General features: G+C 37.9%; 1 protein-coding gene across 1 annotated transcript in view; it reads right to left on the bottom strand.

Annotated features, from left to right (window-relative positions):
• JAK2 (Janus kinase 2) overlaps window positions 1-12,965 on the bottom strand; it is a 54,958-nt gene extending 41,993 nt beyond the window's left edge. Inside the window, exons 1-4 of the mRNA XM_031054217.2 lie at window positions 12,875-12,965; window positions 7,721-7,971; window positions 954-1,077; window positions 50-167 (exon numbers count right to left, since the gene is read on the bottom strand). Of these exons, the coding sequence (XP_030910077.1) occupies window positions 50-167; window positions 954-1,077; window positions 7,721-7,940 (462 nt within the window). The 5' untranslated portion in view covers window positions 7,941-7,971; window positions 12,875-12,965. The remainder of the gene's footprint in view (window positions 1-49; window positions 168-953; window positions 1,078-7,720; window positions 7,972-12,874) is intronic.
• Between the last annotated feature and the right edge of the window lie 1,541 nt (window positions 12,966-14,506).

The following is a 14,506-nucleotide window of genomic DNA, read 5'->3' as shown; positions in this document are numbered from 1 at the left end:
TAAAATCATTAGTCATCCTGCATTAAAAAAATAATCAAGCAAATCATACCTGTGCAAATAGGTAAGACATGACAAGATCATCAAGAACAGGGCTTTCTGCACCTCGAAGAATGCCATATCGATATGCTCTGCTGCTGCCATTGCAATACCAGTGGGGAAAATAAAACCTGTTATGAAATATTTACGCAAACATCAGTAAGCAGATACTTCTCTTTACCACCATCAGACACTATCGCTTTCATAGAAATGTAATTAGTGCTGGCAGGTTTGGAGGACAAATATGAAACCCAAGCTAGTCAATGGAAGGCTTTGGATCCAATTCTTGGTGTCTTAGAGTACCACAGCATTTAAGTAGGGTGATAAGCTGTACTGGTAAGAACAAGGAGCTCTCCAAAGCTATCGTCACCAATCTGAACATAGAGAATTTTGTGTTACTGTCTCCTAATTTCCTCTGAGACAGCTCCTAAAGAAACACTGAAGGCCATGTTATGCTACGTCAAGTAAACAAAATCTTTTACATAAGGACAACTGCATATGTAGCTTCAGTTGTCAGAGAGAAGTTAGAGAAAAATTATTCGATTGCAGACCATCTCCCTGATTACACAGGGTAATTGCTCTGTATTGCAGAATTTCTAACAGACAAGCATAGAGGAGATGAAATGTAACATTAAGAAAAATAGTATTTTTACTTCTGCTTTTTTTATTTTTTTTCAATCTGACATGGCAAACATATGGTATATATATAATTAAATATGTTATTCAAACCTACTCTGACAATTTTGAGTCTTTTATTTATCTCTTATCCACATTATCACCAACAATCTGTGTGTAACATCTTGGAGAAATTATGGTTCAACTAAATATCTTATTGGCTGTGTTTTCTCACACAGTCTTGTTTTACCATGAAAAGTGGTAAATCAATTACGAGTTGATCAAAATTTGATTTCGATTACCTTATACGGTAAATTAGGGTGAGTCTGGTTGCTTCATCTACATGGAAGATGTGATTTGGAGGATACCACATTCTCTCTGTTTCACACATGAGTGCAAACATGTTATGATACACTGGCATGATACCTAAACAGAGAAGCAAACATAAGAAACTCTCTTCAAAAAGAATCAACTTTATTAAAAAAAAAACAACTAAACAAAAACAACAACCCACATATATGTATACATACATACATACAGATTGGCACATGTTCTCCAGCTACTCAGTACACTACTTCGTCATTGTCAATAGCATTGTAATCATCACCCAATTACCTGCAGACTGGTTTTGCTGGTTTATTTTCTCATTATTCCTTTATGTTCTCTGACTGCGGACTGTATTAACCTGTTATCCTATGCCTGTTAGGTTACAAGATTTTCTCTGTATGGCATCTAATACAATGCCTTCCTTGCCTCACATATTAGTCAGCTAAGAGCAGCACATTACTTTTTTGCTAAACCTGATCTAGGCACTGATTTTAAGATTTTAGACTGATGAAAAATTAGAAATAAGACAATACAAAGACAGTCACTGTGACTGCGACAACCACTTTCCATTTGTATTTTAGTAGTTCAGGAGACCAAAACCAAATATATATTGTTAATTAAACAAAATTGTAAATTATCTTTTTTTCTGTCTCAACAATTCAGGATTGTTTTAATGAGGATCTTATTTAATCACGAACTAATGGAAATCAGTTAAGAATCGACTCTTCAGCAGCACCAGAATTGTGTTTTGGCTTTTTTGGCTCCCAGCTGAAACTATAGTCCAATGTAAGGCAAATGCTGCAGCACTGTACTATGCAATGTTTTTGCTATGATTTGGAAAACCATTTAAATACCTGAAAATTCACAGCACAAAAGGATGACTTCAACCACTGACAAACATTTTGAAGACATGAAGATATACAGGTCTAGAGGTCACAGAGTAGGATGAAAATTGAAGTGTGAAAGTCACAGTAGGTCAAAATGAAAGATAACCATGCTTACATTGGAGCACGACACTTTGGGGAAAGCAGACAAAAAATACTGAAAAAAAAACCCAACCCAGATAAAGACAACAAAAGTAACTTAAAAGACATTAAGAGACATGGGTGTCCCTGCCCATGGCAGGGGGGTTGGAGCTAGATGATCTTATGGTCCTTTCCAACCCTAACTATTCTGTGATTTTATGATCCTAAAACAATCCTGGGAAAATGCAAAGTACCCATGACCCTGCCCAAAGACTCAGAATGAAATCACAGAAATTCACACAAGAAACCAGGAAGGGAAAAAAAAAAGAAACCCAGCCTTATTTCTTTATTTCTGTTCTAAGCACCTACCAAAAGGGGCAGACGCAAATTTCCTTCATCACATCTGAAGTGCATGTAAGACAGTCAGTTAGAAACAACTAATCAATTCCACATACAAAACTGCATAAGCTTGTGGAACAGAAAGTAACCCAGTCCTGAATAACAATTAGCTTAAATTCTTTACAAAAAGGGGCTTATCTCTGTAGGGAGCCATTAAGAGGGCTAAGAGCAAGAGGTGTATTGTGCAGATGTCAGGTTAAACTGCTGAAATCTACAAACTAATCATCTGACACTTGTTTAAGCTAAAGATTGACAAAATATTCCAGAACTACAGGTCCTAACACATGACTTTCTATGAAAAGGAGTCAGACTACAGGAAACTACAGAAATGGAAAAGATTAAAACAACCAAAGAGAAACCAAAACTAAACAAAACCCCCAAAGGAATAACCCTGAGGGGGATTATGTAATTGAAGCTGTAAATGTAGATGTTGCAAATTTATGGTGCAATAGAGCATATTTGATCCATCAGAGTTTGGACACATACTAAATTAACTCAATTTTAGGGAGTTAAAAAGAAACCTATACCATACAACCAATCCTGGTTTTCATTTGATGTGTGATCGTATCTAGATCAACTAGATTACATTAAAGATCAGTTGTCTATAAAGCAGTGACAACTGACTTTGCAGACTTAAGGCTGTATGGTTTCTGCATCCCAAATAATTTCAGATCAATTACAGAGTGATGCATGTAAATTACCAGCCTATTTCAGGATTCTAGCCAGATACTAAACACCACTTGAGAGAATGCTAAATATTTTCCTAGTCTTATTAACTCATTTCCCCTAACTATTAACAATCCCACATAAGCATACTGAAGAAAAAATTTCCAAGTCATGTTCTTAAATTCAAATGTTAAGCTGACATATTTCACAAAATACATTACAGACACAGCCGCCCAACCTCTAAAAAAAAACCTGAGCAAAACGAAAGAAACCCACGTATTTTTCAATTCAGATCATATCATTGTCATTCTGAAACTTCAACTAAGTGAACAGCTTGACTTTGGAACTCCCCCACAAATCAGAAATTTTGGCATTAAAAAAAGAAAAAAGTCCAAAAAATTTGCTTCACTATCTTCTTATGTGTGAAGAGTAACCTGTGCACTCATCCATCCCTCGCACTTTAAAGTCTACTATTCTGAATGGTGACTTGTACTTTTCATTGCCAGTGCTCAGTGATGTATAGGTTACACGTTTTTCAAGAAAAGTAGTATATTTTTATTCTTCTCTTTTTCTCCCCTTAAGAATTGTGCATTTGTGCCAGAATATTGCTGCACTTGAAAAAAGTTCAAAGATTATACAAGTAAAGCAAACCCCCTTACTAGAGTCTTGAAAGTGATCCACAAACATCTGACAAAAGCAGAGGGACTACAAATTCTTATTTCATGTAAATCTCATCAGTATTATTAATTACAGGGACTTTTCAAGCAAATGGTCATCTCAGTATTCAAACATTTTTCCCAGAAGCAATGAAAACCAAAAGACTGGCGGTGGAGGTGGGGAATCAAAGTCTTCTGATGAAGTCCAGACATGTCAACCATAGTGAAAAGTTCTGAGAAATGTATTTTCAACATTAGCCATCCTATCAAATCAATCAGTGATTAATTAGGAGAGAAGACTGTGACATAATAAAGCAGAATTGTTCTCCACTTTACTTCTCCAGCAAGGGCTATTAAATAAATTTTCTGGACTATTGAAAAGATATAAACATTGACTATCTCTTGGCAAGTACTTTATTTTGTATACAAGGTGTAGGAGCCCCATGATACTATACAGTCCGTCAAGTAACATCATGCAGGTGCACCACAGAAGAATTTTATTCCTCAAACTTCTCCTTTAAGCCTAAAACCAGAATTATTTGCACAGTAGTTTCTTCCTTTCCTCATTATGATTTTAGATCTCCACATTCATACAAGTCACACTACTTCATTTACTAGGGTAAGTAGCTAGTGAAATAAAGTTTTTCTGTATTTTCTCCTTTGTTGGCATTATGTACCCTTTCACCCACACGGTACGTTTTCATTAGGCATTGTATTTCTGTAAAGAAAAATTAAAACCCAGAAACTGTGAATCACAAAAGCCATGACATCACTACGAAATGTGGAAGGCATGTGCAGTCTACAGTAGAAATACTTCTTATGAAACTGTCAATTCAAGCATATAGTAAGTCACTAGACAGATACAGATGAAAGCAATTAGCTACATGGAATTAATGAGTAAAGCTAATTCTAAAAAAATCTCCTATTTTCAAAGTCCAATACAAACATCAGTCAGTTCTCACACAACTCTCCAGTAAATTATCTAAGACTTAGAAAGTCTTGTCCATAGCAGATGGAAAATTGCTTAGCCTTTCTTATATAAAAATAGTATCTTGCCCCCATCTGTCATGCAAACTGGAGGCTTACCAAACTCTGGCACCACATTCACTGTCTCTATCATGTCAGAAAAATCTTTTCTGAACTTGAAGGCCAGGTTTTGTTTCTTGGCAGAACAGAGTTTCCTTTCCTGACTCAGAGTCCTGACTAATTCATTCCTCACCTTTGGAGGCTGGAGTGCAAGAGGGTGCAGCTGGTGTGTCATGTGATTGAAGATTTTCAGTAAAGGCTATCACTTCAGAAAAAACAGAACAACCCCACCCCTCAAATCCCAAAACCAAAAGACCCCAAAACCCACAACGGGCAGTTGTAATCACAGGGAACTCTGAGATATCTGAACTAGCGAAATTCATCATGTTAAGGATAAATATGCTTAAAATTCTGTAGCTAACAAGCAATCTCAGGTACTGAGCCATAAAAGCAAAAAGTACTGCATACCATCACATTATGTAACAGTCACTTCCTTGAGTTTAACTGAATGCAGACACTGCCAGTGTTTATTCATATTAAATGTTCTCCAACAGTATTTTTACTTTGGCATGATCAAATATTCTCTGCTATCTTAAGGGGTTCCAGGAGGCACCAGCAGTTTTCAAGGAAGTACCATGGAACTTCCAATCTAGTTGCAACTTGGATGGGGAGAATTAAAAGCTTCCTAGGTGGAATTTCAGGATATCAACATTAAAACCAAAATAAAACAAAATAAACAAAACCAAACACAGAAATCTAGAAATTCAAGGTTTTCTTAACTGTCAGCTGCCTGTAATTTAGCAACCCAGTCAGGATTATTAAACTGGTTCCCTCTTGGGATTCTAGTTCCTTATAAGTTAATATCTCAGGGGTTTAATGATCCTAACAGAAGGGGAAATCAGAACAAATAAATTCAGATATACCCTACAGAATTTCAGGGTTCCTATACACCAGCAGAACAGGCCATGGCAGAAATGCAATATGCTAATCAAAACTATGCTCCCTTAATTTTGTCAAAACGTTTTGCAGCTTGCTATTTAAATGTTAAATTTAAAGTCACTAGCTCTGCAAACTTTGATACTAATTTATTAAGATTTTCAAGAGCAAGGCATAAATTTAAACCTGCAGCCTTTTCAGTCTTTTCCACCAATCTAGAAAGAAATATAGCTACAAATTCCATTGAGGAAAAGGTTGCGTAATACTGCCATACTAGCTGCTGGGCAGAAATCACTCTTCAGAGGACTCTGTCTGCCTCAGCTCTATAAAGACAAAGGCCTCACATGATAAAACATTTCATATATACAAGCAAGTATAAAACACTAGTGATATACTTTAGAAACTCTGATGAAGAATGATGAAACAATAGAAAAATAGAAAACCAACTTACACTATTCACACAAATTATTTTTAACATTTGTACTAGCTATACCAGCAAAACAGTAATTGGTACCCTACAAAGCTAGATGTCTTGAGAAGCACTTGTGAGGTCCTATAAGACAAGCAATATGGTATGAAGTATCCAGACGATCTCCTGGGAAACAAGACTAATTGGATTTGTGGATTAGCAGGAATTGGGTTTTGCATGTTTGTGATGTGGGTGAGAAGAATATCATACATGGCTCAGGCCCTTTGTCTTCAACTGGAGGAAAGAGACTATAGAACCTTGGGAATATAGTGGTAGGTATCGGAAAGATCTTAATTTGAATCACCATCAAAAAGATACCTTAACTTGAAGAACACTCTAGGTCAAGCTGTAAAACTCAGGTCTGAGTCAAGAATAGTGAATTCTCACAAAGCTAAAACTTCTGAATACCACACTATTTCCTCATGATCTCTCAGAAGGAATTCTGGGCAGCGCTTCTACTGAATTCACTGTTTTGCTTATCTGTTACATGCACAGAAACTTTACAATCTCAGCTCTTGGCCTGACTCTGCCAGGGCTGAAGATCCCCAAAGAACAATGGGGCTGCAACCCAGGAGAATCTTTGTCAAACTACCTACTCACAGCATGAAACTCAGTCAGTACAAAACGTTCAACAGCACAGAAAAAGCTGAGAGATCCCTCCCAAAAGCAGTAATTTAAAGCATATTTAAAAACAGCATAGCAAAAAAACCCCCGGAATCAGAAAAGTGTAAGGTGTTTCAAGAGAACAAAACATACAGGCTTAGCAGCTTTGTATTTGTAACCCAGTATAAAAGAAAGATTTGGAACTACAAGCCTTTCTTTCAAATTTATTTGCACCTGAAATGTGGCACTTGGAAAGTTAAGACATGTCTAGTCTTGTACCACTGACAGCCCAAAAGAAGATACAAAGGTGCATGTACATTTATGCGTTCACATTTGCATGAGAAGCAAAAAGTCACTTTAATATCAAAAGTTTACTGGCATTATTTTTTTTTATTCACAAATTCAAAATCAAGAAAGATGCATGCACAAAATGCATGCTTGAAGTATTTTTGCTCCAGGTCTCAGCACATGTTCGTGTTAAACTCTGAGTATATGTAACAATTCGAAGGCATTCTTATATATAAACATGATTATTTCAAATATATTCTCCTGTCATTTACTCACTTTATTTTCATAATATTACACACAAGTAGTCATCTCTAATAGAACAGTTTCCATCTGCAAAGTGGTTAAACATGTATAACATCCAATATATGTGTAACTTCCAGGGCCAATCAGTTTTGTAGGGTTGAATCAGAAAGCAATTCAAGATATTTTCAGCTTCTGCTGTGATTTAACTATCCAAACTATATGTCAGTTCAGTGAAAGAAGACTTCAAGGTAAAGGACAGTATACCCTCGAATTATTTTAAAGACAGCAGTTACCCTATTATAATCCCAGTTTCACAAGCTCTCCAACAGGAACAGTTTTGCAGTCTGGTGCTAATTACTTCTGAAAGAACGAAGAGGTTAGCATTTCAGTTAAAATGCCACCACTTTGAGAGGCTCTGGATTATTAAAAATTTTCTTGCATTAAACTGAATTTCACTCCCTCATTAGGAAAACTGTTATGTATGTACTTACCACAGGCTTTACAGGCAACAGCACAGATCTCTTCTGCAACATATTCTCCAGCTGGAAATTGAAGGTAATCTCCTCCTGTCTTCCCCGGAGAATGATAAAGGTATACTTGAAGCAATGGTTCTGTCTGCCTGGGTGCATTGCTATTCCCATGGATGTCACCATTCTGATGGACAGTAGAAGTTTCTGTACCTTCCATATTTGTCATTGTAAGACAAGCCATTGTTCGGTTTCGTTCTGTTCAGAACATTTGCCTAAAAGAAATGTAACGTGTAGTTCTTGACTAACTGTATTTGGTTTTGCCTATAATACTCCCATTTCATGACATTACCATTCTGACACGGGAAGAACATTAACAGCTGAGGATACAAGAATGACTTAGAAGGTTTACTGCACATTAAGTTTCTCTTTGATTTACTAGGTATCTCTAATGTGAAAACCAAAGGACACTACAACAGGAAAACCAAAGATATTAACTAGGAGTCCCACTAGAGGATTTATTACCTCTCACTGGATTTTAGACACTGTATGCTTACCTATCCAGTTGAAACATGCTAATTAAATCTGAAAGCTAAAGTAATCCCTATAATGACATATGTACAACACGTTATATTTCCTGTTTAAATACAAAGACTGCATTGGTAACATATGAAACAATTAGCTAGGTTATTAGCTGGCACTGTTGAAGAGAAGGGCAGTAACAGCACCTTTTGGCTGAGTTTTAATGTTAAATAGACAACTAAAAGAAAACATATACTAAGTGAGGTGAGACTCTAAGTCAGAAGACTTGGTTTGCATATACAAATTGGAGGACTCCCAACATGGCCTTCTTTCAGGCTAATGATCTGAAGTTCATTTGTAAGTAATTCAAGTTAAAGTCTTCTTTGATAAATATAGTCAAAGAAAATAAGAGACTAATAACTCGATATACAACCACATATATAACTATATATAATAATTGTTTGTGGGTTTTTTTTAAAGTGAGTGACTGCATATTTTGAAAGCCAGATGAAGAATGTCTTTGCTCTTCTTCAGCTCTTTAGGTCTCAGTGTTGGGACCGGCACTGTTCAACACCTGCCAGCAACATGGACAGTGGGATTGATGCACCATCAGCAAGTTTGCCAAAGACACCAAGTTGTGTGGTGTGGTCGATACACTGGAGGGAAGGAATGTCATCCAGAGGGACTTGGATAGGCTGCAGAGGTGGGACAGTGCAAACCTCATGAAGTTCAACAAGGCCAAGTGCAAGGTCCTGCACTAGGGTCAGGGCAATCCCAGGCACAACTATGGGCTGGGCAGAGACTGGATTGAGAGCAGCCCTGAGGAGAAGGATTTGGTGGTGTTGGTTGATGGGAAGCTCAATGTGACCCAGCAGTGTGCGCTCAAAGCCCAGGAACCAACTGTAACTGTGTGCTGGGCTGTATCAAGAGGAGCATGACCAACAGGTTGAGGGAGGTGATCCTGTCCCTCTGCTCTGCTCTTGTGAGACCCCACATGCAGTTTTGTGTCCCTCTCTGGATCCCCCAAAGCAAGAGGTACATGGACCTGCTCAAGTGAGTCTAGAGGAGGCCATAAAGATGATCAGAGGGCAGGGGCACCTCTGCTATGGAGACAGGCTGAGAGAGCTGGGCTTGTTCAGCCTGGAGAAGGCTCCAGGGAGACCTTGGACCAGCTTTCAATACTTAAAGGGGGCCTACAGGAAAGCTGGAAAGGGACTTCTTACAAGGGCCTGTAGTGACAGGACAAGGGGGAATGGCTGTAAACTGGAAGAGGAGAAATTCAGATTAAAAAGTTCTTTACTGTGAGGGTGGTGAGACACTGGCACATGTTGCTCAAAGAAGTGGCTGTTCCATCCCTTGAAGTGTTCAAGGCCAGTTTGGATGGGGCTTTGAGCAATCTAGTCTAGTGGAAGGTGTCCCAGCCCATTGCACAGGGTTGGAACAAGATGATCTTTAGGGTCTCTCTAAACCCAAACCATTCAATGATTCTGTGACTAAATCATAATTTTAATCAGTCTAATCCATGTTCATGAGTAAAGCTTTCACCAGAGTCTGTAAGGCTTGTTTTTATTAAAATTGATACTAAGCAGCTATCACCTGGAATTCAGCATTTCGTATTTTCAAAATGCAGAATAGGTCTAAGCAAGACATCAGTTATAGGGATTTGGGTTTTTTTTATAATCACTGAATGTTCTGACCCACTACAAAGTCTCCCTGGGGCTTTCTCTTCTCCAGGCTGAACAACCTCAACTCTCTCCGGCTTTCTTAATGAGAGAGGTGTTCTAGCCCTCCGATCATTTTTGTGGCCCTCCTCTAGATTTGCTCTAATTTGCTTTCATGTCTTCCCACAGCTGGACATAGGATTCCAAGTAAGACCTCACAAGACGAGAGCAGAGGAGGAGAATCTCATCCCTTAATCTGCTTTTTTTGTTTATATAATACAAATGGCTTTCTGGGCTACAGGTGCCCATTGCCAGCTCATGTCTCATTTTAAGTCTACCAGTACCGCTAAGTCCCAATCCGTAGGGCTGCTCTCAACCCATCTGTACCTCAGTCTGATACTGGGGATTACTCCAAACCATGTTCAAGAAGACCTTGCACTTGGTCTTGCTGAACCTCATGAGGCTCACTTGGGCCCACTTCTCAAGCCTGACCAGGTATCTCTGGATAGCATCCCTTCCCTCAAGCCCATCAGCTAGCTGAACTACTCAGCTTGGTGTCACCCCCGTACTTACTGAGGGTGCACTCAATCTCACTGTATATTGCTAATGAAAATACTGAACAGTTAATAAAGATATTCAACATTAAAATGTTACTGTTTCACTTAAAATATGTTTAATGTTTTGGATAGTTAGACAGGTGCTACATTCTTAAATGCGCAATTTTCATCATCTTTTGTTTATATTGGATTATATTGCTGTACCATAAAAGAACTGTTTGGAACATGATTTTTTTAAAATTTTCTGCTCCCAACTATAATTACTGAGGGAAGGATGAGTGTACAAATATATATTTATGTGGGTGAAAGATGATTTGTGCTACAGAAATGGACTGCAATAGGTAAATCAGCAGAAACACCAAACTGAAAACTTCTAAGGAGGAAAACATTCACTTCATGCAGTATGTGACAGAAAAAAATATTAAATTACACAATCAGGAGGACAAAATTATTCTATTATGATGGTAATTCTAGGGGAAAAATAAAAAACAACAAAACATAGCAGAAAAAAAAAGACACCATCCTCAAGAGAAAAGTGCGCAATTTTATTTCCCAAACAAAGCAACATAAAGAGCCACTGTATCACAGATATATTAAATCTGCATTTCTGTGTGCAAGTGTCATTCACTATATTCCTTGGACCCAGATCTAAAGTGGGCATATAGAAACACAGTCTAGTTTGTGTTGGAAGGGACCGTCATCTAGTCCAAGCCCCCTGCAATGAGCAAGGACATCTTGAACTAGATCAGGTTGCCCAGAACCATTCAGGTTTGTCTTGAACGTCTCCAGGGATGACACATCCCTGACCTCTCTGGGCAACCTGAACCAGTATTTTACCACCCTAACTGCAAAGAATTTCTTCCCCATGTGTAGCCTGAACCCTCATTCACACAGCCAGCAACCTTTCAATGTAAGAGACTTGTGCTTTCAGCTGTAAAGGCAGCACACAGGTAACAAGAAAGTGTTCAATTAAGAAAAAAAATGCTTTTATGTTAACCCATCAGGAAATTCACATTTCTTACGTATGTAAGTCAACAGTATGTAAGATGTAAAGTTTGCGCTCTACCATTTGCTTATACAAAACATTCACAGCTTTTATCTCCAGAGGAAGGCTTATTTAATTAGCACATAAATTTTTCTAAAACACCCCAATAATAACTCTGTTGAATATAAACCTTCACCTGAACTGACAGATTCTTTTAATTTAGATCATGTGGTCTTATGTCTACCCAGCACTGAATAGAAATACTGTTTATAGAGCTGAAAACTTGGCCAATTTCCAAAGTGAACTAAACAGACGTTTGTGCGGAGCCCTCCTTCATACAGTTTGTGCACTTAGAAACACATCTGCCATTCATTATAAAATAAAACAACAAAACAACAAACCCTCACCATTCCCTCCTTGTTTCTATATAAAAATCTCCATAATCAAGAAGGGAATTTCGCTTGATCATACCTTAATATGTGAAATAACAATAAAATACTGTAAAAAAAAGTAAATACACAAAGAAAATACAACATGCAAAATACTCCTCTATTTCAATGCACCCAGAATGAGACTTTTTCAGGTAAGGTACATTGCCACAGATTTATCTATTTGCCAAAAATGAGCTGTGTCCACATGTATCTGAAAGTGGTATCTGACATAAGACTCAGTGGAAGACAAAAATGGCATGTCTATTTATCCATGTACCAACAATGTGTAACAATCTGGGTGGAACATAAATATCTTGATTTGGAGATCAAGTCTACTAACTATAAAAGATCTGACTCTGGTACTGATGAACAGAGGATTTGATCTAATAGGATTATTTTAATGTTCCTATTCTGGGTAATATTTCAAGTCACAGCTTCTAAAGGATGAGATTAATCCTTCCCTGTCTTGCTCTAACTGCCATCACCAGTATCCACAATGCAGCGTGTTTACAGGCAGCCCTCTGTTGCTGCCTGTACCTCTTGTGCATCTGAGGATTAATTTTACCAGCCACAGCAGACTGCACTAATTCATACAGTTATTTTCTACAGTATCAGAAAGAAATTGATTAATGAGACTGAAATCCAGTATTTATGCAAGAAATTCATTACAATGAGGACAATATCCTAATTATCACGAGGACATACATAGTCTTTATGATGTAATAATATAGAGCATTCATGGACCCATTCAGAACAGTATTTTTTATTTCTTTATTTGAACTATGGGGTCTACAGTTTTGCAAAATCTAAACTCTTTCATGCAACTAATTCCCCCCCTGCAGCTTACATTTTTGGGGGTTTTTTTTGTGAGTTTCTAGAGAAACCTGCAGGGCTGGGATCTTAAACTATACCACTTCAAACACCTGTATTTTACATTAAACAACTAATTTTTAAAATTAGTTTGGGAGGTTCAAATATTAGAGCAATCTCGCACCACAGATAAATCCCCAACTGTTAATTACCTTTTATCACTTGAGAAATCTCTGAATGAAACTTGAGAGTGATGAAGCTCTTTAAATAAATGTTTAATAAGTCACTCACTCACTGCTGGTATCCACAGGAGGTCAGACAAAGCAGGCGCACGAGCAGTGGTGGAACATAATGTCTCTGCAGTAAAAACACATATTTAATATTAGAAAAGTTAATGGCTATGAAGAATACACAATGCACTGTTGTTTAGGAATTTAAATCTGTGTTAAGGTACAGAGTGATTCACTCCTATCTCATTTGCCCAAATTCCCATCTTCTTTGCCAAGAATTTTTTAAATCTAGGGTTTTTTTAAATACAAGGTTTAAAAAAACCCAAACCCTACTTTTTTTTAAATGCATTTTTGGTACTGAGACTGCTCCTCAGTTCTAGCAAGAAATGAGTGTATGAAATCCAACCTGAAATTCAGTTACCAATTCATTTTTCTTCAGTCAACATGTTTTCTGTGAATACAGCATCCATTTAAGAAAACTGTTGATGGCATTACATGAAGAGAAATGGAAAAGTAATTACAAAAGGAGACATGGTGTGTTCAGTTTCTGTAGTAGCACTCCCTTTAGCCAGAACAATTCATTCTAGTTGAAAACCACTCATTTCAATTCATGTGGAAGTTAACACCAACTGTCTTGTAGCAGGAGGGGCAGGGCATGCCCCCCCTTGCTCTCCTTGCACAACATTTCCGTGGTTTCAAGAAACACCACTTGAAAGCACTTAAGCATAACAGCAACTTCCTGCACCAGTGAAAAAAATTATACACTCCCTGTTGGGACCCTCCCAGTGTAAAAGAGGGCCTGACAGAGAAACAAAAATGCATTTTAAAACTAAATAAAGGGGGGGGAAATTACAGTTAAAGTTCAAAGGGGGCAGAATTCCAACTGGGAGAACTGAAAGTTTTGTATCTGATGACCCTTCAAACAGAAATCTCCCTGGACAGGACACAAGAGAAGGAAATCAACACAATTTCCCCAGCACCATGCTGTGTCTACTGAGTCTATCATCAATGCTCTAAGAAAAAGGAACCTAACTCAACAAGCAGTAAATTCAGCTTCTCTCAGAAGTTACGCTGTTATGGCAACGATCAGCTTTTCTCCCTTGCAATGCTGGCTCTGGAGATAAGCAGTTTTGCCATGTTTGGGCAGCTGTGTATTTTGTATACACCTCCAGGGATTCTCCTTCAAATGCTGTCTAGCCAGGCAATTAAGATCTGATCCAAAGTCCAGTACAATCAATGCAAATTTTCCAGCCCTGTATTAAAAGTGCCAGAGGGAGAAAGAGGGGACTGTCTGCAGCAGAGCGGTGTTACTGACCTACTGAGCACACACTTAATACACACTGATCTGAGAGCTTGAGATCAAACAAAACACAAGAGCCACCATCTGCTCATGCAGGTTTTAGATCAAGAGGTATTGCTGTGTACTGCAAAGTATTTTCCACTTTTGAAGTACTGTTGCATGTTCAGAACTGCCTTACACTCATCATTCCCAAACAGGTTCTTGACTCTGAGTGAAGCTGCATGAAGATTTACCTCACTGTATTTAACTATGCAGTTTTCCAAAAACTCCAGATCAGCTGCAAAGCATCACTGGCTGCATGAGACAGACACTGA

Source organism: Melopsittacus undulatus, chromosome Z (genome assembly GCF_012275295.1).
Source record: "Melopsittacus undulatus isolate bMelUnd1 chromosome Z, bMelUnd1.mat.Z, whole genome shotgun sequence".
Taxonomy (NCBI): domain Eukaryota; kingdom Metazoa; phylum Chordata; class Aves; order Psittaciformes; family Psittaculidae; genus Melopsittacus; species Melopsittacus undulatus.
This window is presented reverse-complemented; position numbering and strand designations above follow the sequence as displayed.